Here is an 18,333-nt window from a genome sequence, read left to right as displayed (position 1 = left end):
TCATTGTGTTGCAAGAGTATCTCTCCGTTGTCTTATTAATTAATTTAAATAATTAGAAATTAAATTATTATTTTAAAATGGAAGACTATCGAATTGCCTCAAAATTGATACCTCGCATGGAAAGAGGCGTATTCACCGACATCTATCTGCGAAGCAGACCGAAAGAACCACCACCACAGATTTTAGTATTTACCTAGTGGTTCGAATGAAATTGAAACCTATGAATTTACTGTCCACAATATCGAAAGTGTTTGCCAAAATCATGAAAGAAGTTGTAACACATTTGAGACAACAAGGATTTAAGTCCGTGGTATATTTATATGATATTTGTTGTATAGCAGCTGATTATGACGATGCATCAATAATGTTAATGCAACCATTAACTTATTGCAATGTTTAGGCTTTATCGTTAATTATGGCAAGTCTGTGTTACATGTCAAGTTTGTGAATTTCTAAGATTCAATTTCGATTCATGAAATTTAAGTGTAACTTTACCTTTAGAAAAACGTCAAAAAATTTACCACTTACTTTAAAAAATAATGAGGTTACCCCGATGTACCATACGGGGGTACGCTCAATTGATTGGTGTCCGCATCTCAGCTTGCCCAGCCACTAAATACGGTTGGTTATATACAAAATTACTGGAAAGTCAGAAATTTCTAAGTCTTCAAAAACATATCGGTAACTATGAAACAATAATTTATATTTTATAATTCTTAGTGATTTGAGTTGGTGGACATACAATAGTTACTCGACTTCATCGTATATGAGAAACTCAAGTTTTTAATTAGAATTTATACAGATGCACCGCGCACCGGTTGGGATTCCGTATGTAGCGCGAGTAGCACAGGAGGCCAACGGAAGGCTGTTGAGAAGAAGCACCATATCAATTACTAAGAATTGCAGTATTCTTATATTATATTAGTATAATTTGATTATGTTATATTGTTGCGAGTATACTCCGGCAATACTACGGCGATCAGTTACATTAATCGCAAGGGTTAACGATTTAAGTAAACCAATTTGGCAATGGTGCGAAAAGCGCAACATAATTTTGTATGCATATGTGCATATTATGTAAATACAAAAATAATCGCGCCGATATAGAATCTAGGAAGACTAATCCCGACTCCGAGTGTGAGTTGTCCTCTCGTGCTTTCCAGACCATTGTCAGACGTTTCGGACAACCCGAGATTGATCTTTTTGCATCCCGCACTAATGCCAAATCCGCTATTACTAACTAACTAGATGCATTTGCCCTAGATACGTTTACACTTAATCGGAATTCTATTCTATTTTTTCTACGCATTCCCACCCTTCTTTTTATTATTGAAATGCATACGCTAAACTATTGATGAAATGGTACTCTTGGTTTTGCATATTGGCCTTTCCAGCCATGGTTTCTCCTGCTGCAAAGCCTGTCGGTTTCCGACGTGATATATTTTAACTCAAGCGAATCATTATTAAATCTTATTGCAGGCAGCCTCATCGACTGCACACCAGCCTTACCCTTTTTGTCGTCATCAGCGCGCCCTTCGCCTCCGCGAATCCCACAAAAGGCGATGACTTTACCCTTAGCTTTTGTATGTGATGCTGAGAGCCGTGTAGACTTGGTCGGACCATCTTGTGGGACAACGACCCCTCAGACGTATACGATCCGTCCGTGGAACCATTAACTGTTCCTGGTTGTGTCCTTCTTTCCTGGCAATGTGACCATCAAGTATCTTACCGAGACTTAAGGTAGATAGCCTGGTCTGGTTTGATGCGAAAAGCAGTCCAAGGGATTTGGAACATTTTTCTCCTTGCATGTAGATTATGTAAACCACATGCACTTACTTAAAATTTTACAAAATTCCACCTAATCCTGTTTGTAAATTATCAGGACAAAAGATTTAAAATCCCACGACAATAAAACACATACTTTCTAAGGTATAAAATTTATTTACATTTCTTATTTAGTAAACTTATGAAGGCACATTTATTCATTTCATATAAACAGTTAATCATTTTTACATTTACTAATATGTATTAAGCTGAATATAATATAATCGATAACATAATGCTAAACCTTACATTTAGCTATATACATAAAACATGGTCAGTACTAATAAGTTGCATTTTTAAATTGTGTACAGAAAAGAGCGCTGGTAATTGATATTCATTTAGTAAGCAGCACACAGCAAAAAACAAGATGATATAATATATGTGTGTGTGTGTGTATCAAAAGTATACGAAGTAATGTGTGATTTGTGTTACAGATTTTTAAAACACTGTAAATACATCTTAAATATACAATTTAAAACCTAACACATTGGTTAATTATAGAAGAATAGTGGTAGTAGGTAGTAATACAAATATTTTAACCTCGTAAGGCCCCTAAGAATTCATATTCAGACAATATCGAGTCACGATAGCGTAAGTGACATTTTTACCTAAACAGCATTTTTTATTGCAAGTAGTTTTTTAAACTATAACGAACAAGGACATATCGATATTTCCCGACAAAATTACATCAAATAGAAATTATAGCAAAACCTGTGTTTATCGTTCGTTCAAATGTTTTTTTTTTTAATATTTTGATGTGATCGACACAATTAATATTAAAAAATCATAAGGTGAGCGACACCACTTGTTATCTCAACTGACATAGTACATCACTATTTCGTCGTTTACTTTAACCAAACTTGCATAGTTTTAATCACAAATGTTCCCTTAAACGCTTGAGGCATTCAGCCTCAAAAATTTTTGGATAGAGATAACAAATATATTGTAAAGGCTTTTTTGCCTTAACATCCATTATTGACAAACTTCGCTTTTCCCGATTTTTTTCGTTCCATGCAATCAAATGATCCCTTCATGAAACTAAGTCGATTAGCACTAAAAAAATGTTTATCAATTTTATTCCTTTTTATGGACAACTCACGCTTGACCAAAAAATTTACTATGCCAAAATTGTTTTCAGAAAAAGAGACTTAATGGTTCCTAAGACAGTAGTGTCCTTGTGTCTTCTGTATACTGTCCAATTTAAAAATGAACAGTATATATTGAAATTCAATTTAGTATCACATTTATGTGTATAAATGTTTTAAAAAAACCTCTTCTGTAAAATTTGTCTTTTGTCGCTTACGCTAAGCCGGCAGTAATGGTTCGATATTATATGATCACATAAACGCAGTAAAAAATATCGCAATCTAATTTAACGCTTCTATAATCAAATTCTACCCATATCTAAAAAAATACTAAAAAAAAATCTCGGTTGCGTGTTTCAAACAAAACTGAGGGTATACTTGCTTGAAGCCTGAAGCATCGAGTTATATTTAGTACATTCAACTCTAGCACCTTTTGCTCTGAAAGCCTTCTTACACATTCAACAGAAAAAGTAATTCCAGCTTTTTGGTTGAAATTTGTATTCATGTAATGTAATTAAAGATCAAATTGGCTTAAAAGGTTTCTTAAAACGTCATTCACTAATCATGCAATAAGAAAGTCATACCAAAGTTAATTTTACGGCTCACAGGTTGAACCAAATAGATGATTAGTGGGTTAGATATTTTAGAGCATTGTAGTGCGCGAGCGCTTTTCCCATTGCAGTTTACTGGGTTAGGCTTAAGAGGTTAATACAAAGTGACTTTAAAACTCAGAGGCTCATGCGAATACATTCGTAGAAACTTGTATACAATGTCTGTACAAAATAACGTACAAATAAATTAAGAACTGGCTGGAATCGTTACGACCAGCCGCAAAGGTGCGCCTTTTCAAAATGAAATTTGTACTTCCATATAAGTATCGTCGTTTAGTGGGTCAAGTATATTAAAACATTGTACATTGGGCATTTGGCGTTTTTCCCATTGTAGTTTGCTGGGTTAGGCTTAGGAGATTAATACAAACCGACTTTAAAACTCGGAGACTCATGCGAACACATTCGTAAAAACTTCTATATAATGCCTGTACAAAATAACGTACAAATAAATTAAGAATGGGCTGGAATCGTTACGATCAGCCGCAAAGGTGCGCCCTTTCAAAATGAAATTTGTACTTCCATATAAGTATTGTCGTTTACATTCATATTTACACTGTAAGTTACAATTCGAGGTTTAATCACAACCTTTTCGATAACTTTATTATGTCTTCATAAAAAAGATGTTTTGTCAAGGAATCAAAAACGACTTCAAATTAGAACTTTAGGCATCATTCTTCAATCTTTTTTGTATTTAACATCGAAAGAAGTCCGTTTGCTTCGGTTACGTAAAGTTTTTCTAATCCAGAGTTGATAATTTTCAGGTTAATTTAGTTTTCTGTATCTAATTTCAGTGACAATTTTTGTTATGTAAGTATTACATTATATTATCGTGAAATATTAAATAATAATTCTGAATAGGTACTACATTCGAATATTAAACAATTCTTCAAGATAATATTCTAGAATATTGAAATAATAAAAATTGCCACAAAAATTTGGTATTGAAAACTAACCTGAAAACTGCGCGGTACGTCAACATTACAAATTAAAGTCGCTTTTTATTTCATTCATAGGTTGTATATTAATATATAAATAACTTATTTGTAGTATTCACTGTCGTGCCAGAAAGAAAGGTCCACAGCAGGTATTTCATCACACGGTACGAGTTTGTTCCTGCAACGTAAAAAGTGTATATAATCAAAAATCTTATTCCGAAATGGCAACCCCTATTAAACAAAATAGACAGCCTCTATTCACCTCTATCACTGAGTTCAAATTAGATTAGTTTTAGTTCATGGCATTCAAGAGTGAGCGTAATGAATAGAATACTCATATTAAAAAATTGTAATGCGTTTTTTTATGTTACCAAGTGACGTGATGAATAATACGTGCGCCTGGTGGTAAGCGAACCTGTCCATGATAATTGCAGTGCCACTCAAAACTTTGAATCGCAAAGATCTGAGGAACACTGCCACTGCGTCCATCACCCGCTATAATTTGACAAGTCCCACGTGGCTGTGATTTCACCAGCACCCTTACCCTTTAAACCGGAACGCAGCAATGCTCACATTACCGCTTGGAGGCAGAATATAGAATTGGTAAAAGGCGCGTATCTGCACTAAATCATATTTAACAGGAGAGGGATTTTAACGTTATTACTTTGTTATTCCAATGACTACGACTTCATTTTTGCACAGTGAGCATTGATGTATGTTGTCTACAAATGAATGAATGAAAACAAATGAATTTCTGTAAATCACGCTAATTTGGTTGCTACGACATTCACGCGGATTTCATTTGGCCACTAAATTACCGAAATGAAAACTTATAATCAAATGCTAGTTACGCGTATTTGCACTATCCCCGACGATATGCAAATCAAATGCAATAAATAAATAAAATAAATAAATAAATAACGCACACACTCAACATAGCCCCGCACTAGGGAAACCCTGTGTCGCGGGTGCCATGGACACACACATAGACAACTACAGATTGCATCCAAACTCACGAGAGATATAATTGTAGGCCATACAACTATTTCTCTCGGCCCGGGAATCGAACCTGGGACCTCTGCGTGGCAGTCCGGCATGGTAACCGTTCGGCCACGGAGGCAGTTAAAAATAACAAACACAAATAAATAATATAGCCCGTAAACTTGGCACACTAACTCCGTACGGCAAATAAACAACTTAGATATGGACCAAATTACAGTTAATATGCAAATAAGGTTCTAAAAATGTAAGCAACAACAAATTTAAAACAATAAATTAATTCAAAGGGTAAACTAATACAACTTAGTTGGAGACCAAATAATAGCACTATAGCTCATATAAACATACGCCTACATGGAAATTTGTGAAACAAATGATATAAATATCTCTCTCTACGAGTTCCTAAAATTCCATTAACTAAATAACACTAAATATTTACACTACACATTTTATAAATATTCTATTTAGACATGTTTGCTGTATTAACTCTATTGAAAACTTAATTCACGTGACAATGTACAAACCCTACCTACCAATAAAGAAATTATAAAAGAAGTCATTAAATCTTCAGTATTATTTATCAATATATCAGAAAAACCAAATTGCAAAAAATTCTAAGAATCGATTCCTTGCTTTCTCAAACTCGTATGGTTTGAAGAGTGATTATTCAGGAGATGGCAAAACTTTCTATATAAATTAAATTTCTTATAAAGGGTGTTAATTGGCATGCATTACTTTAAGAATAGGTAAAAGCCAGGGTGTGAATATGTAGGCAATGTGATGTGAAATCAGCCTGCAAAATTTGTATATACAATCCATCTTTTGCATTTCAGTAAACTTTGTGCTTTAAGATACGAATTTGAGAAAGTAAGGCGACAAAATGGAACATTATTATTGTGCAGATGCAACAAAGAGAGTTCACCTGTAGGTCATAAATTTTAGGGGCACAATAAAGATAACATTTTCTGGCAGATTTAGATTTAATGCGTAAGAGCACAGAACCAGTAAACCCATCAAAAGCCTCCGTCTATTGTCAAACCCTTTTTAGACACTCGAATTTCTCAGCATCCTTGCATATTACACATCTTTCTAGTTGCCATGCCATTCAGAACTTTAAATTGCAAAGTCTGAGGGGCAACTGCCACTACGCCCGTCACCCTGACACATAAGTTGACAAGCCCCTTGTGCCTGTGATCTCACCAGCATCCTTGCCCGTCAAAACCGAAAACGCAACATTGCTCGGGAGACTACGGGCTCGACGGCAAGACATTGGTAAGGCGGGCGTCCGGGCTAAGCCCTCCGCCAGTGATACTACGCCTTCACGAGCATGTCTAGCGGACCCGAACTTGGGCATGGACTCGCCGAGATTTGTTCTTAGCTGCAGCGACGAACACGTTCGTCTGCCCCGGTGGTGTGTGGTCGGGGCGTTCGTTCCCCGCGCAGCTAGCTCGTCTTACTAGCGGTCTAGTTGAGAGCCTGAGGCGAGGAAACGCGCGAGATACGTGAGTTGCCCTTTAAGTCGGTAACTATGTCCGGACATTGTCGCAGGACACTGCTACTTGATATCTCCGGCACTAGCGCGGTAGAGGATGAGCTAGACAGCTTCCGGTCCCTCCGGCCGCGTAGGAATTAGGAACTGGAGAGACGCCGTTCATTCGGCGTCGGGAAGTGCGCGTGTCTTACAGCTCCGCCACCAATGAGCAGATTTGGTAGTCGACTTACGGTAGAAACATCAAACTGCGAATCAGCTCGATGTGAATTCGCAACGCAGAAAACTGCGACACGAATTGCTGCGAAAGGCATCTATCTGCCTTGCCGCAAGAAATCGCACCCACTGCCACAGTTCCTGCGATACGACGTCGCATCGCAGTTTTGTGTTTCGACACTTGGAATCGGCGGCTTAGCGGTGCCAACAGTTTGTCGTGCGGAGCGCGAGAGGAAGTGAGCGTGCCTACAATTCCGGTACCTATCCGGAAAATAGGGAGAGTGCTGTACGTGCACCCGGGGCGGCTCGCCTAAGGCACTAGCGTTACAGAGAACCGGATGAAATCCGTGCAAACGGGCTGATCCGAGATTGGGATCTGACTTGATGGTCCCTGTGCAGGTGCGCTCGCACAGGCCATAGTGCCCTTCCCGCATAACCAAGAGGTTGATAGGGAGGGGCACTATAAACAAAACTTATGTAGAAAGATATGGGCTGTTCGTATTTGCATTGCCAAATATGTTTGTGTAATCGCCATCCTAAGACGGTGACAAATTTACTGCATAATAAACATTTTGATATAAATGTTTCATAATCCCAGGTCACAAAAAAATCAAATACACAGTCTCTTATTAAGGTTCATTTGTTTTCTAATAAATCTTGTAAAAGTAAAGTATTTTTGTTCTTTAATATATTTTTTACCATGGACTTTATTATGCCCGTCTGGATGAAACCATTCTCCTTGCGTAGGAGGTTGATTATAGCTTTACCTAAATAAATAAGCTAATAAATCGCCGAGATAATTGAATAGCAAATTCAAGGCCGATTGAAAAAAGAAAACACTGAGGATTTATTATTTTTCGACTGCACATGATGTTAACTTAATTGCATTACTCTTGAAAAGCGATGAATGAGAAGCCGTGAAAATATCTTATTAATGTAATCGGGTGTAACGTAAATTAAGTAAATGCTACATCATTTCTAAATCGTTAGCAGATAACGTTCTTTGTACTTGTCCATATAAGTATTCTTTGTATTATAAAAGTAACAGTGGAACGAAGTGAAACGAAGATACTAAGTATATACTTACTGAGGGTAAATTTGTTCGAAGGCTCTAGGTTGCATAAAATTAATTGAATTAACGTTGTCACAAAGTATTCGCGCCATCGATGATTGGCGGATTTCCGCCAATTGACCTGAGACAGGAAAACACGAAATTTAGCAAATTAATTTTTCAAAGAACCGACCCTATGGACAGGGTAAATGTAAATTTGTTCCTTTCTCAAAGCTATTCCTGCTATTGACCTTCAAGGTCAATATTTACCAAGAACCATGGACTTAGTTTACACAGGTTCCACTTTATACTCATACTTACTAGTAATTGTAAAACAAAACGCTACCCTAGAAGAAAATACAGATATACATACAGGTAGTCAATTTACTTGTTTATATGAAAAGCGATAATAATGACTTGAAACGATGGGAGTAAGTAATTCCTTTGTCATTTTTCAAATCCTTTTTCTGTTAATTATTCTCTTATTACGTTATATTGTGCTACTATTTACGGGTTTTCTTTAGTTTTGGACGAAACTTACTAGGAGTGAAGGCGATGTCAGTATCAGCTCCGTTTTCAAAGAAGTATCTGTCTCCAACTCTGGTTCTGTAGAACTGTTCAGTGAGGATGCAGAGGAATGTGGGGCCAGCCTGAGCACCTGGAACGTTGCGTTCCAGCGACCCGGCAACTACTAATTCCACATCCTGAGGCGACTCGTACAATGATTGCAAGATTTGTATGTTCTGTTGAATTAAAAAGAACCTATGTTATAATTATTAATATAAAGATTGAATACTAAGAAAACTTCATTTCATCCGGCTGGATTCATACTAGTGTCTTCAGCATACCAGGCCGACGCTCTCCTATCTTTGTATTTAATTTTTAAATACTTTTTTGCCGTAGCGCCATCTGTGAGAAATCTATAAAAATTTGTCTTCACTCAGTATATAATTATAACAAAGTAATGGAGTAATTTCACAAAAAATATTGAAAAAATATCGTGGTAACAAAACATTGTAATGTTCTTATGTGCATATTCAAACGATGAGTAATATTTTATGATATCGATTTATACATATTATGTACATACCGCATATCTTGAATATTATAAAGTAGATACATAAGTAAAAAACTTTCACTGAAGAGTGAAACCCCTTAAATATGAAAGAGGTAAAGGGAACAATGAACTATGAAAGTATTTTATTGAGTAAAATACTTGTGCCGAAACACCTTTTAGAAATGTCGCGTGATCGGAGTACTAAAGTGTATATTAGTCATCGATGCTCTATATTAGATGTTAGTACTGCGAAATAGTTATGTTTTGAGTATTCACATACATATGTATACCTATATATAACAATGAATTGTTGCCTGCCTGTTGAAATTGTTGATTCCGCTTCGGACAACTTATTTAGATGTAGATTAAAGCACTGGCTCGTCAAGCAATCAATATATAACTTATCACATTGGTTAAGTAATAGTAATATAAGAAAATTATACGAATATAATTTATAATTTTTGTATGCCTTGTAAATGTTAATTTTACCAATAAAGAATGTCTATATCTAATAAGATCATGGCAGACGTATTTCTAGTCGTACGGAATGGGACCATGATTTTATCCCAGGAAGGGCGCCTACAAGTCAGCCGCTTGTAGAAGCACTGTAGTGCCGCGTCTGTGGTGCTGCAGCCCCGCTAGTACTATTTTCATACAATATCTATTCAGGAAAAGCAGCTGTGGCGCTGCAGCTGCACTTCAAAATATTGTATGAAAATTAGTAGTGCCGCGACTGCAGCACCGCTGTGGCGTCACTACAGTGCTTATAAAAGTATTTAATTTGAAGGCGCCTTTAAAGTATGTCTTCTTTAATTATAACGGCAGCAAAAAGGGTACTTAAAAAAATTGCCAATTTTAATTTCCTCGGGCACCTTTGAGAATAAAATGTGATAAGAAAAAGACATCGGGAGCTTTGATCTATGATTAAAATGGCTGACGTCGACTGTGAGCTTGATTTTAATAAACTCTTTAAATTGAAACGACCGCAAATCTCTCTTCATAACTCACTGCGACATGAACACAAATATACACTATACGATTTACATAATGTTTTTCTGTTGACGCATCCTTAACCTGGAAGCTAACAGTTGATGACTTACTATAGGACACGCAAGTTGTTTATTATTAAATAAGTGCTAGCTGTTTGTTACGCATATTTATATTGTTTGTCTGTCCTTTTTTGTTGTTAATGTAATTTGTTTTGTTTCCATTTTTCTCTTTTTATTGATCTATAGCAGCCTTTCCCAAAGTGGGTGACAACGCCCCCTTGTGGGCGCTGCAGGCCTAAAGGGAGGTGGTAAGAGACCCAGAAAAAAAATGGGGGCGTTGTGTAGAGGCTTAGGGGGAGATTTGTAATTTCATCTAGAAAGACTCTGAGGGTCGTATTCCAGAACTCTACTCAATACTCAAGTCAGGACTTGAGTATTGCAGTGAGCACTGAAAATCATACTCAAGTCCTTGCCATTAGGGCCGTATTTCCAGTGCCTGTGTTTCCAGTGCAATCCTGACTTGAGCACTGAGTAGAGTTAATACGACACCCTTAGACACCGACTGAGCTCTCGACTCTCGACTACAACTTGTGAACATCAACTAATATTAGCTAAGAGATCGGTTCGATATTTATCTCCGTGTAGTTCATATATCTGTCCTGTTTTATTGAATAAATAAAATAAAAATCATGTCAATCGGTCGCTGCGTTTTGAAATGAAATTAAATACAAACAAACAAAATAAAAGGGCAACAGACACAGTTTCGCATTTTAATAGTTATTAGTATTCCTAAATAGGTAATTTTCGTAGATAATACACCGCGGGCAATCATGTTTTAACAAGTTTTTGTTAAATAACCCGATTTGTGCATTCCTGTATCAATCGGCTGGTTCATAGAATACTTGTTCTTACTAGTTGAGTAGGTTTGAGCGTCGAATGAGATAAACGAGTTTGTGCATGTTTATCTTATTCTTGTCGGTTCGTGCTGCTTATGCAATCCTATATAAACAACGTAATATTTATTTTATTTTTATATTCATTATATTTATGTAATAGATAAGCAGTACTTAAGTTCAATACTTACTTACGTATTTTTTAAAACAAAACAATGTCGGAAATAAAAAAGAAGAGACGGCAATACTGTGCGGAATATATTAAATTCGGATTCATTGAAAATCCTACAAACCTTCTATGTCTAAAAATATTTTCGAATGAAGCAATGAACCCTTCAAGACTGCAGGATCATTTTAATAAAATACATCCAGATAAGAAAGACAAGAATGTAGCATATTTTCAAGACCTAGAGAAGAAGCATAATACTCAGCCAAGTATAGCAAAACTTTTCGGCGGCTGCTAAGCAAGATGACGACGGACTTCGAGCTTCGTACAATATCCCTTTGTTAATTGCTCAAAAAGGCAACACACACAACATGGGAGTAGAGTTAATTTTGCCAGCAATAAAGGAAGTAATAACTACTGTGCTTCATAAACCGGCCGCAGATATTATCCGAAAAATTCCTTTGAGTAATTATTCTGTGCAAAGACGAATTGATGAAATGGCTAAAAACATTGGAAAATCATTGTGCAATCATCTGAGGAATAGTCAATTCTCATTTCAGCTCGATGAGTCCACTTTACCAACTAATGAAGCTGTCTTACGTGAGGTTTATTAAAGATGAGAAAATATGTGAAGAACTATTGTTTGCTAGAAATGTAGACCGATACAACAAGCGAAACCATATTCAATATATGGACAAGCTTTGTGATGAGAAAGAGATTCCTCTGAAAAATATTATATCAGTTGCTACGGCCATCCGTATCGTCATAGCCGGCATCTTGTCATAGCCGGAGCGCCATCGCTCCGGCTATGACAAGGTGCCATAAAGGCTTCATAGCGTACTTGAAAAATAAAATTCCAGATGTCCCTGCTGTTCATTGCGTTATTCATAGACAACATTTGGTTGCTAGAAATTTAAGTGAACGACTATTTCAATCACTGCAATATGTCATCAAAGCAGTCAATAAAGTCCGTAACAGCTATTTGAATGATAGATTATTTCATCAGCTTTGTGTTACTAATGACGAAGATTTCAACCGTTAGTTGTTTCATACTGAAGTTCGTTGGCTATCAAGAGGCAATTGTCTAACTCGATTTTACAACCTGTTTGACTCTGTGATAGAGTTTTTTGAAACTAAAGATACGGAATTGCGCAACAACATGAGATTATATAATTATACAAAATAACAAGACTTAACTTGAGACCTGAGCGCCGTTGTGTACTACATACTGCGCTCAGGTCTCAAGTTAACTCTTGCAGAATGAATCAGAATGAATGTTTAATCTCCGGTAATGTAGCTCACAATCACTAATTTAATTTGAAGTTATAGTGGTTTTTAAGTAGGTGAAAAAATGGGGGCGCTAAAAATAATTTATTCTCAAAGTGGGCAGTAGACAAAATAAGTTTGGGAACCCCTGATCTATAGTATTGTAAATGCGTTTTGTGTAAAAGCGTGTTATCAATCTATTTCACTTGAATAGCAACGATTGACAGTTTCAATTTCTATGTTACAAAATATTGTTTTGTTTTAAAACTCAATTTAGAAACATTAATAAATGAATAATTTTCAAGTTAGTTTTCTGTACCTAATTTTTGTGGCAATTTTTATTATTTAAAAATATGAAAAAATACCATCATGAAGTATTGTTTAATATTCGAGTGTAGTACCTGAAATATTACTTAACATTTCACAATAATAAAAAACTAACAAATACTTAAATAACAAAAATTGCGACCGAAATAAGATAGAGAAAACTAACCTGAAAATTACCCAAATATATCAAAACATTTGGTTGGTCACTGTGTTATGAAAGAATTTCTAATTAAGGAACTTGAAAATAACAATGCGGGACGGTACATCTTTTGCTCAAGCGTATCAAATAAATCGTCCTTAAGTTTCCCGATTACTACACATTAGGAATACTTATTTTTTCGGACATAAATCGCGTATGTTTGTTTTTTAAAGCACGTTTTAAATCTCGGCTCCTTAGGTCCCATGGTCATGATTGACTGACTTAGTTTAGTGACTGAGTAGTATCATTTCCAATGTATAGAATAATTCAAAAAGTTTGAACGGGCTAGAGCACTCGAGTTTTGCACCGAACTATGTATTTACACAAATGTTTATAAAAAGGAAAAATATATCTAAAGAAGTGTAGGTAGGTGTACGCACGATTGTATGTAGGCACAGGATAAGTAGGAAAATGAGACCTCGCGGAAAAAGCGGTTGGAATTTTCCACCAAAGTACCACTTTCGAATTGGGAAGAAATGGTATCACAGTTCGCCAATCAGGATATAATGCAATTTGTACTCAATCTGAGCACGCCTTTGAGGCCACAAATGGGTGAACGTCGCCGACCTGAGTAAGGGAATGAATAAAAAGTAGAACACGTATTCCGGAGTTCTTGATTACTTCAATATCCGCCGTTTGAGTTTGCTTGTGTGGATTTATTCCCGTGAATGAAATTCGTGTTCAGGATTTCATTTCTTGCTTAGTGTGCACAAATTATTAGTTCTACAAAGCAGTGGAAACCGACGGTTCCTCGGAATACAACATGTTTTACTAATTCCCAGTAAAAATAGCTGTAATTTCCATAATTTATTACAGTTATAAGTAGGTATAAAATAATAGTCTATGTGAAGCAATTTGTACGCCGCAATTGGTTATAGTGGTCACACACGTGACGGACTTCAAAAGGGGCGTTTTCTCCCACACTATGTTTCAGCTTCGTAATAACGTTAGGCAGCGTCACAGACTATGTTTCGGCTTTTTCGCCCCACACTATGTTTCGGCTGCGTGATAACGTTAGGCAGCGTCACAGACTAGGTACATCTAAGTAAACTTAAGCTTTTTTTTGTTTAATCTCGAAAATACTGCTGATAAACGCCATGGCCACGTCAGTTATACAGGGACTAGTAGTAAAGGAAATAAATAACTATTTCCTATTTATGTCGAATAAATGTTCAGACCAACGACCGGACGAACCAATGTAGCACCTGGTGGTAAGCGACACGCCTATCCATAACAGTTGCAATGCTACTGCGCTTGGCACCCTGAGACATGAGTGCACGACTTGTTCGTCCCGTCACTTCATATTATAAAAAAAACTGAGAGGCACTGACTGCCACTGCGCCTGTTACCTTGAGACATAAGTTGAAAAGTCCCATGTGCCTGTAATTTCACCAGCATCTCCAAAACCGGAACGCAGTAATGCTCACATTACTGCTTGGCGGCAGAAATAGGTAAGGTGGGAGTACTTCCCCGTAGATTATTCCTTCCCTGAACGAACTCTTTCTCAAGGAGCTCTACTGCGACTGTAGTAAGTAGTAATAAAGTTTGATTTCAAATAGAGCCACTGTCTGTTCAATAGCCTATACGTTCTCTTTTGCCGTCCTTTACCATGTCCCGTCCCGTTAAGTGTACCATAAATCCCCTCTGACGTTATTATTGGCACAAATTATATACTTTATAGGGATATATCTCGGACATCCTCCTATAACTAATCTTGTATGTTTTAATGCGATCATTAATATTTAGATTTTGAAAGTTCAATGAGTTAAGAGATAATATATATTAACCTAGAAAATTGTTTACCATTAGCTTATATTTTTATAGTAGAAAGTACAAGGCTCATTCAAAGTCATTATAAGTAACTTATCGGACTGCAAGTACACATTACTTCTACAAGTTTGGAGTACTTTTCACTGATGTTTTCCATACTGAAAATAGATACAGATTCGTAGATAACTGTGGAACTACCACTTTGGAACTACTACCGACTTTTTGTGCTTAGAAAATTGTATTTACATTATAAACTTGTACTATTTCAAGTCGATCATAAACTAAAGCTGGATAATTCAGATTTAAAAGCTGATTAAACTTAATTTAAATACTATACGTCATTATAAGAATGAAAATGGACGAAAAGTCCAATTTTTTTTAAGTTTATTGAATGTTACGATGTTTTACTATCATGATATTTAATTATTTTCTGTGAAATTACTCGACTAGTTTGTTATAATTATTATAACAAAGATAGAAACAATTAGAAAAATGCACTGCGCTGCAGAGCATCTGACACGCATTGCCTGAGGGTCCAGCAGCTTGATTTTGTGCCTCACCCGATCGGAAACAGTGTCTCTTCCGAGTCGAGGCGCATAATTGCGATTCACAACTGGCCGATCGGAACCTTTTGACATTTCAAATTGAAACAATGGTTGATTTAACTCGCAAATTAGAAAGATGTAGTAGGAATCAGGTTCATCTTCTCGCTCGGAAGCCCATCTGATTTCGAGACTCGGATGGGCTACCCGATTCCGATTTGAATTAAAATCAACCTGCAGTTTCGAATCCAGCCGGATGGTATGAGTTTTCTTAGTGTTTCGATTTTTGTTATAATAATTAGTTGAATTTTAGTTTAGAACTACCATATTAGTTGACGCTCCTAGACTACACCAAAGTTTTAGGCGGCATGTATTTGCATCACAAGAAAAATTAGGAACTGTGAAAATAGTAGAGAATGGTATAGATCCAATCTTCAAATAAATCTCCTCTCCTTTCTAATGACGTTAAAGTAGACAGATGTGTTTAACTTAAATGAAGGCGAGTCACCGGGAGAGAAGCGGGAAAAACTGTTTTACTAGATAAAATGGTTTAAGCATTTTTTATTAAATTACAGTCTTACAAAAAATATGCGATATACCTAAGGATATTGACTGAAGAATGTGATAATGTGTTAAATGATAGGATGTATTTTATTCGATCATATAAAACTGAAAATAGCCTAAAATAAAATTTTAAAGCGAATGATTTAAAAATAAACTATATAACTTTTTACATAACCTGCGTTATTGAGAACCTGCTAAATTTTTATTTTCAACGGAAGCCAATTAGTTAATAAATTAACATTAATCCCAAAATTTGCAAATTCCCCAGTGGTTTAACGACACGCCGCCGCACCGCTCGCTGTCCCGTCAGTCACTATCGCATGCTTGTCGACGTCGGATTTTTTCCGGCTGTTCTTATTTTATTCATATTAATTTACAGCGCGTGGAATGCGGGACGCGAGGGGCGATCCCTAACCTAACCTAACCTCACCTACAATCAGCCTCGCGTTGAAAGACCTCGCCATAAATTCAGTTTTTATTTTCCGGAGCCGAAATGAATATCTCAACTAAAAATAAAATCTCTTACATACCTCTTCGGATATGTAGTCACTCATTTCATGGAAGCTTTTCGGTACAGGAAGGCCACAAGCAGCCCGCGTATTCACATATGAGCCAAGGCCATGGTCGCGACCACGCTGAATGTCCGTAGCTCGCAAATCTCCACCAAACGTGTTGTTGCGCCTGGTAACAAAAATAGCACTTAGGTACAATATTCAAAACAATAAAGCGCTGTGCTAATGTTTGACATAATGCACCCCATATGACTACGCCACAAATGCACAATTTCCGTCAACAAACTCCTTAAAAATTACAGTATTACAAATTCAAAAGGGAGTATTATTTTTATAAAACTGAAGAATTTAATAAAAGTTTTATTAACACAATTAATGACACTTTCGTTTTATCGGTTACAACACTCTTCACCAAGTTTAACTTTTCATTCAGCGCCGACAATGACAAGCGGAAATATACTTTGTTAATCAATTTGAATACAGTATTTTAAAACAAAAACTGATAAACTCAACTCACACCGGCGCAGAGTCGAAGCGTTGCGACGCGTCATGTTTTTCGCCTATAGCATATTTATCTCTATTTTCCCATTATTAAGGTTTTTTTTTTTGTGTTATGCAAATATGGAATCGGGCGTCGCCATTCGTTGCAATTGAAAAACAGGGGGCCTACCACAACCTCTTAAAACAATATAACTTTAACCTTACATTGACGTTTCGTACCATAACGCGCTTAAAGTAAGCTTATTATAGTGTTAAAACTATGATTTGTGACTATTCATTCACTCAGTTTCGACTATGACGCGACTTTAACATTAAAGTAATATTGCTCTTATGTCAAATTTAGCAATCTTAAAATGATTACACGGATGTAATGGAAACAAGTTTCCAGTTTTTTCGTCTTGATATTGATCTTTGATATGATCTTTCGTCTTTGTTTCAGTTTAATTGTCTTGATATTGACTTGTAATGATTAAACGTTAAATTGAACTTATTTATTTACATATATCTCTTCAATATTTTCTTTATTTTTTATTTAATAGCACATAGGATAATTTCTCGTTAAATAAAAATAAGCGATGTTTATTTCGTATTTATATGTATTGTATTGTATTGTATTTATATTATATCATATAACAGCGCCATCTATATGCTCCTTGGCGAGACTAACAGTTGACACTAGACTATAGTTCCGAATTCATAACGTGACTATCAAGACTCAGCTTGTTTTATTTATTTTTCTTCATGAAAATGCGGAATAATTATTGAAAACAACATAATTTTAATAAAATTTATTATTACATACTTTTCTTTTTTAACATTCAAAATTCTCTGAATGTAAATAACATTAAATACTTAAACATTATACTACGATAACACGATTCGGAACACCAAAAAAGAAAGTGATGGCATTATATAGCTCACATAGCGTTATCTTTTACCTATTTTTAGTAAGGAATAGACAATATTGGGAAATCATTCGTTCTTTCAATCAGTTTTGCAATAATACATTACTTGGTTGACCGGTTTATCATGATACGAATACGAGCTCTATTATAATAAGCTAACTTTAAGTTTTCATTGAAATAAGATTGTTTTTGGAAGTGCAGTGGCAGGAGCGCCGACAGGCGTTCGAGAAGTGGGGCGAGAGACTGGAACAGCCGTGGATCTCGCGCCAGCGCGCCGTCGGCGCGATCCTGTCCAACCTCAAAGTCTGGTTGAGCCAGCGGAAGTGCGTCATCACGTTCCGACTGACACAGATACTCACCGGGCATGGATGCTTCGGTGAGTATCTGAATCGGATCGGACGCGAGTCGACGACGCAGTGTCACCACTGTGGG

General features: G+C 36.3%; 1 protein-coding gene across 5 annotated transcripts in view; it reads right to left on the bottom strand.

The window, feature by feature from the left end:
* Positions 1-1,932: 1,932 nt before the first annotated feature.
* LOC113229300 (peroxidase-like) overlaps positions 1,933-18,333 on the bottom strand; it is a 155,864-nt gene continuing 139,463 nt past the window's right edge. For all 5 annotated transcript variants that reach the window (XM_026462850.1, XM_026462849.1, XM_026462848.1 and 2 more), the window contains 4 exons: positions 16,514-16,664; positions 8,752-8,953; positions 8,247-8,352; positions 1,933-4,633 (listed from right to left, as the gene is read on the bottom strand). In XM_026462850.1, coding sequence (XP_026318635.1) covers positions 4,558-4,633; positions 8,247-8,352; positions 8,752-8,953; positions 16,514-16,664 — 535 coding nt within the window. In that variant the 3' untranslated portion in view covers positions 1,933-4,557. The remainder of the gene's footprint in view (positions 4,634-8,246; positions 8,353-8,751; positions 8,954-16,513; positions 16,665-18,333) is intronic.

The sequence above is a fragment of the Hyposmocoma kahamanoa genome, unplaced genomic scaffold (assembly GCF_003589595.1).
Source record: "Hyposmocoma kahamanoa isolate Upper Pololo Valley unplaced genomic scaffold, ASM358959v1 296, whole genome shotgun sequence".
Lineage (NCBI taxonomy): Eukaryota > Metazoa > Arthropoda > Insecta > Lepidoptera > Cosmopterigidae > Hyposmocoma > Hyposmocoma kahamanoa.
This window is presented reverse-complemented; position numbering and strand designations above follow the sequence as displayed.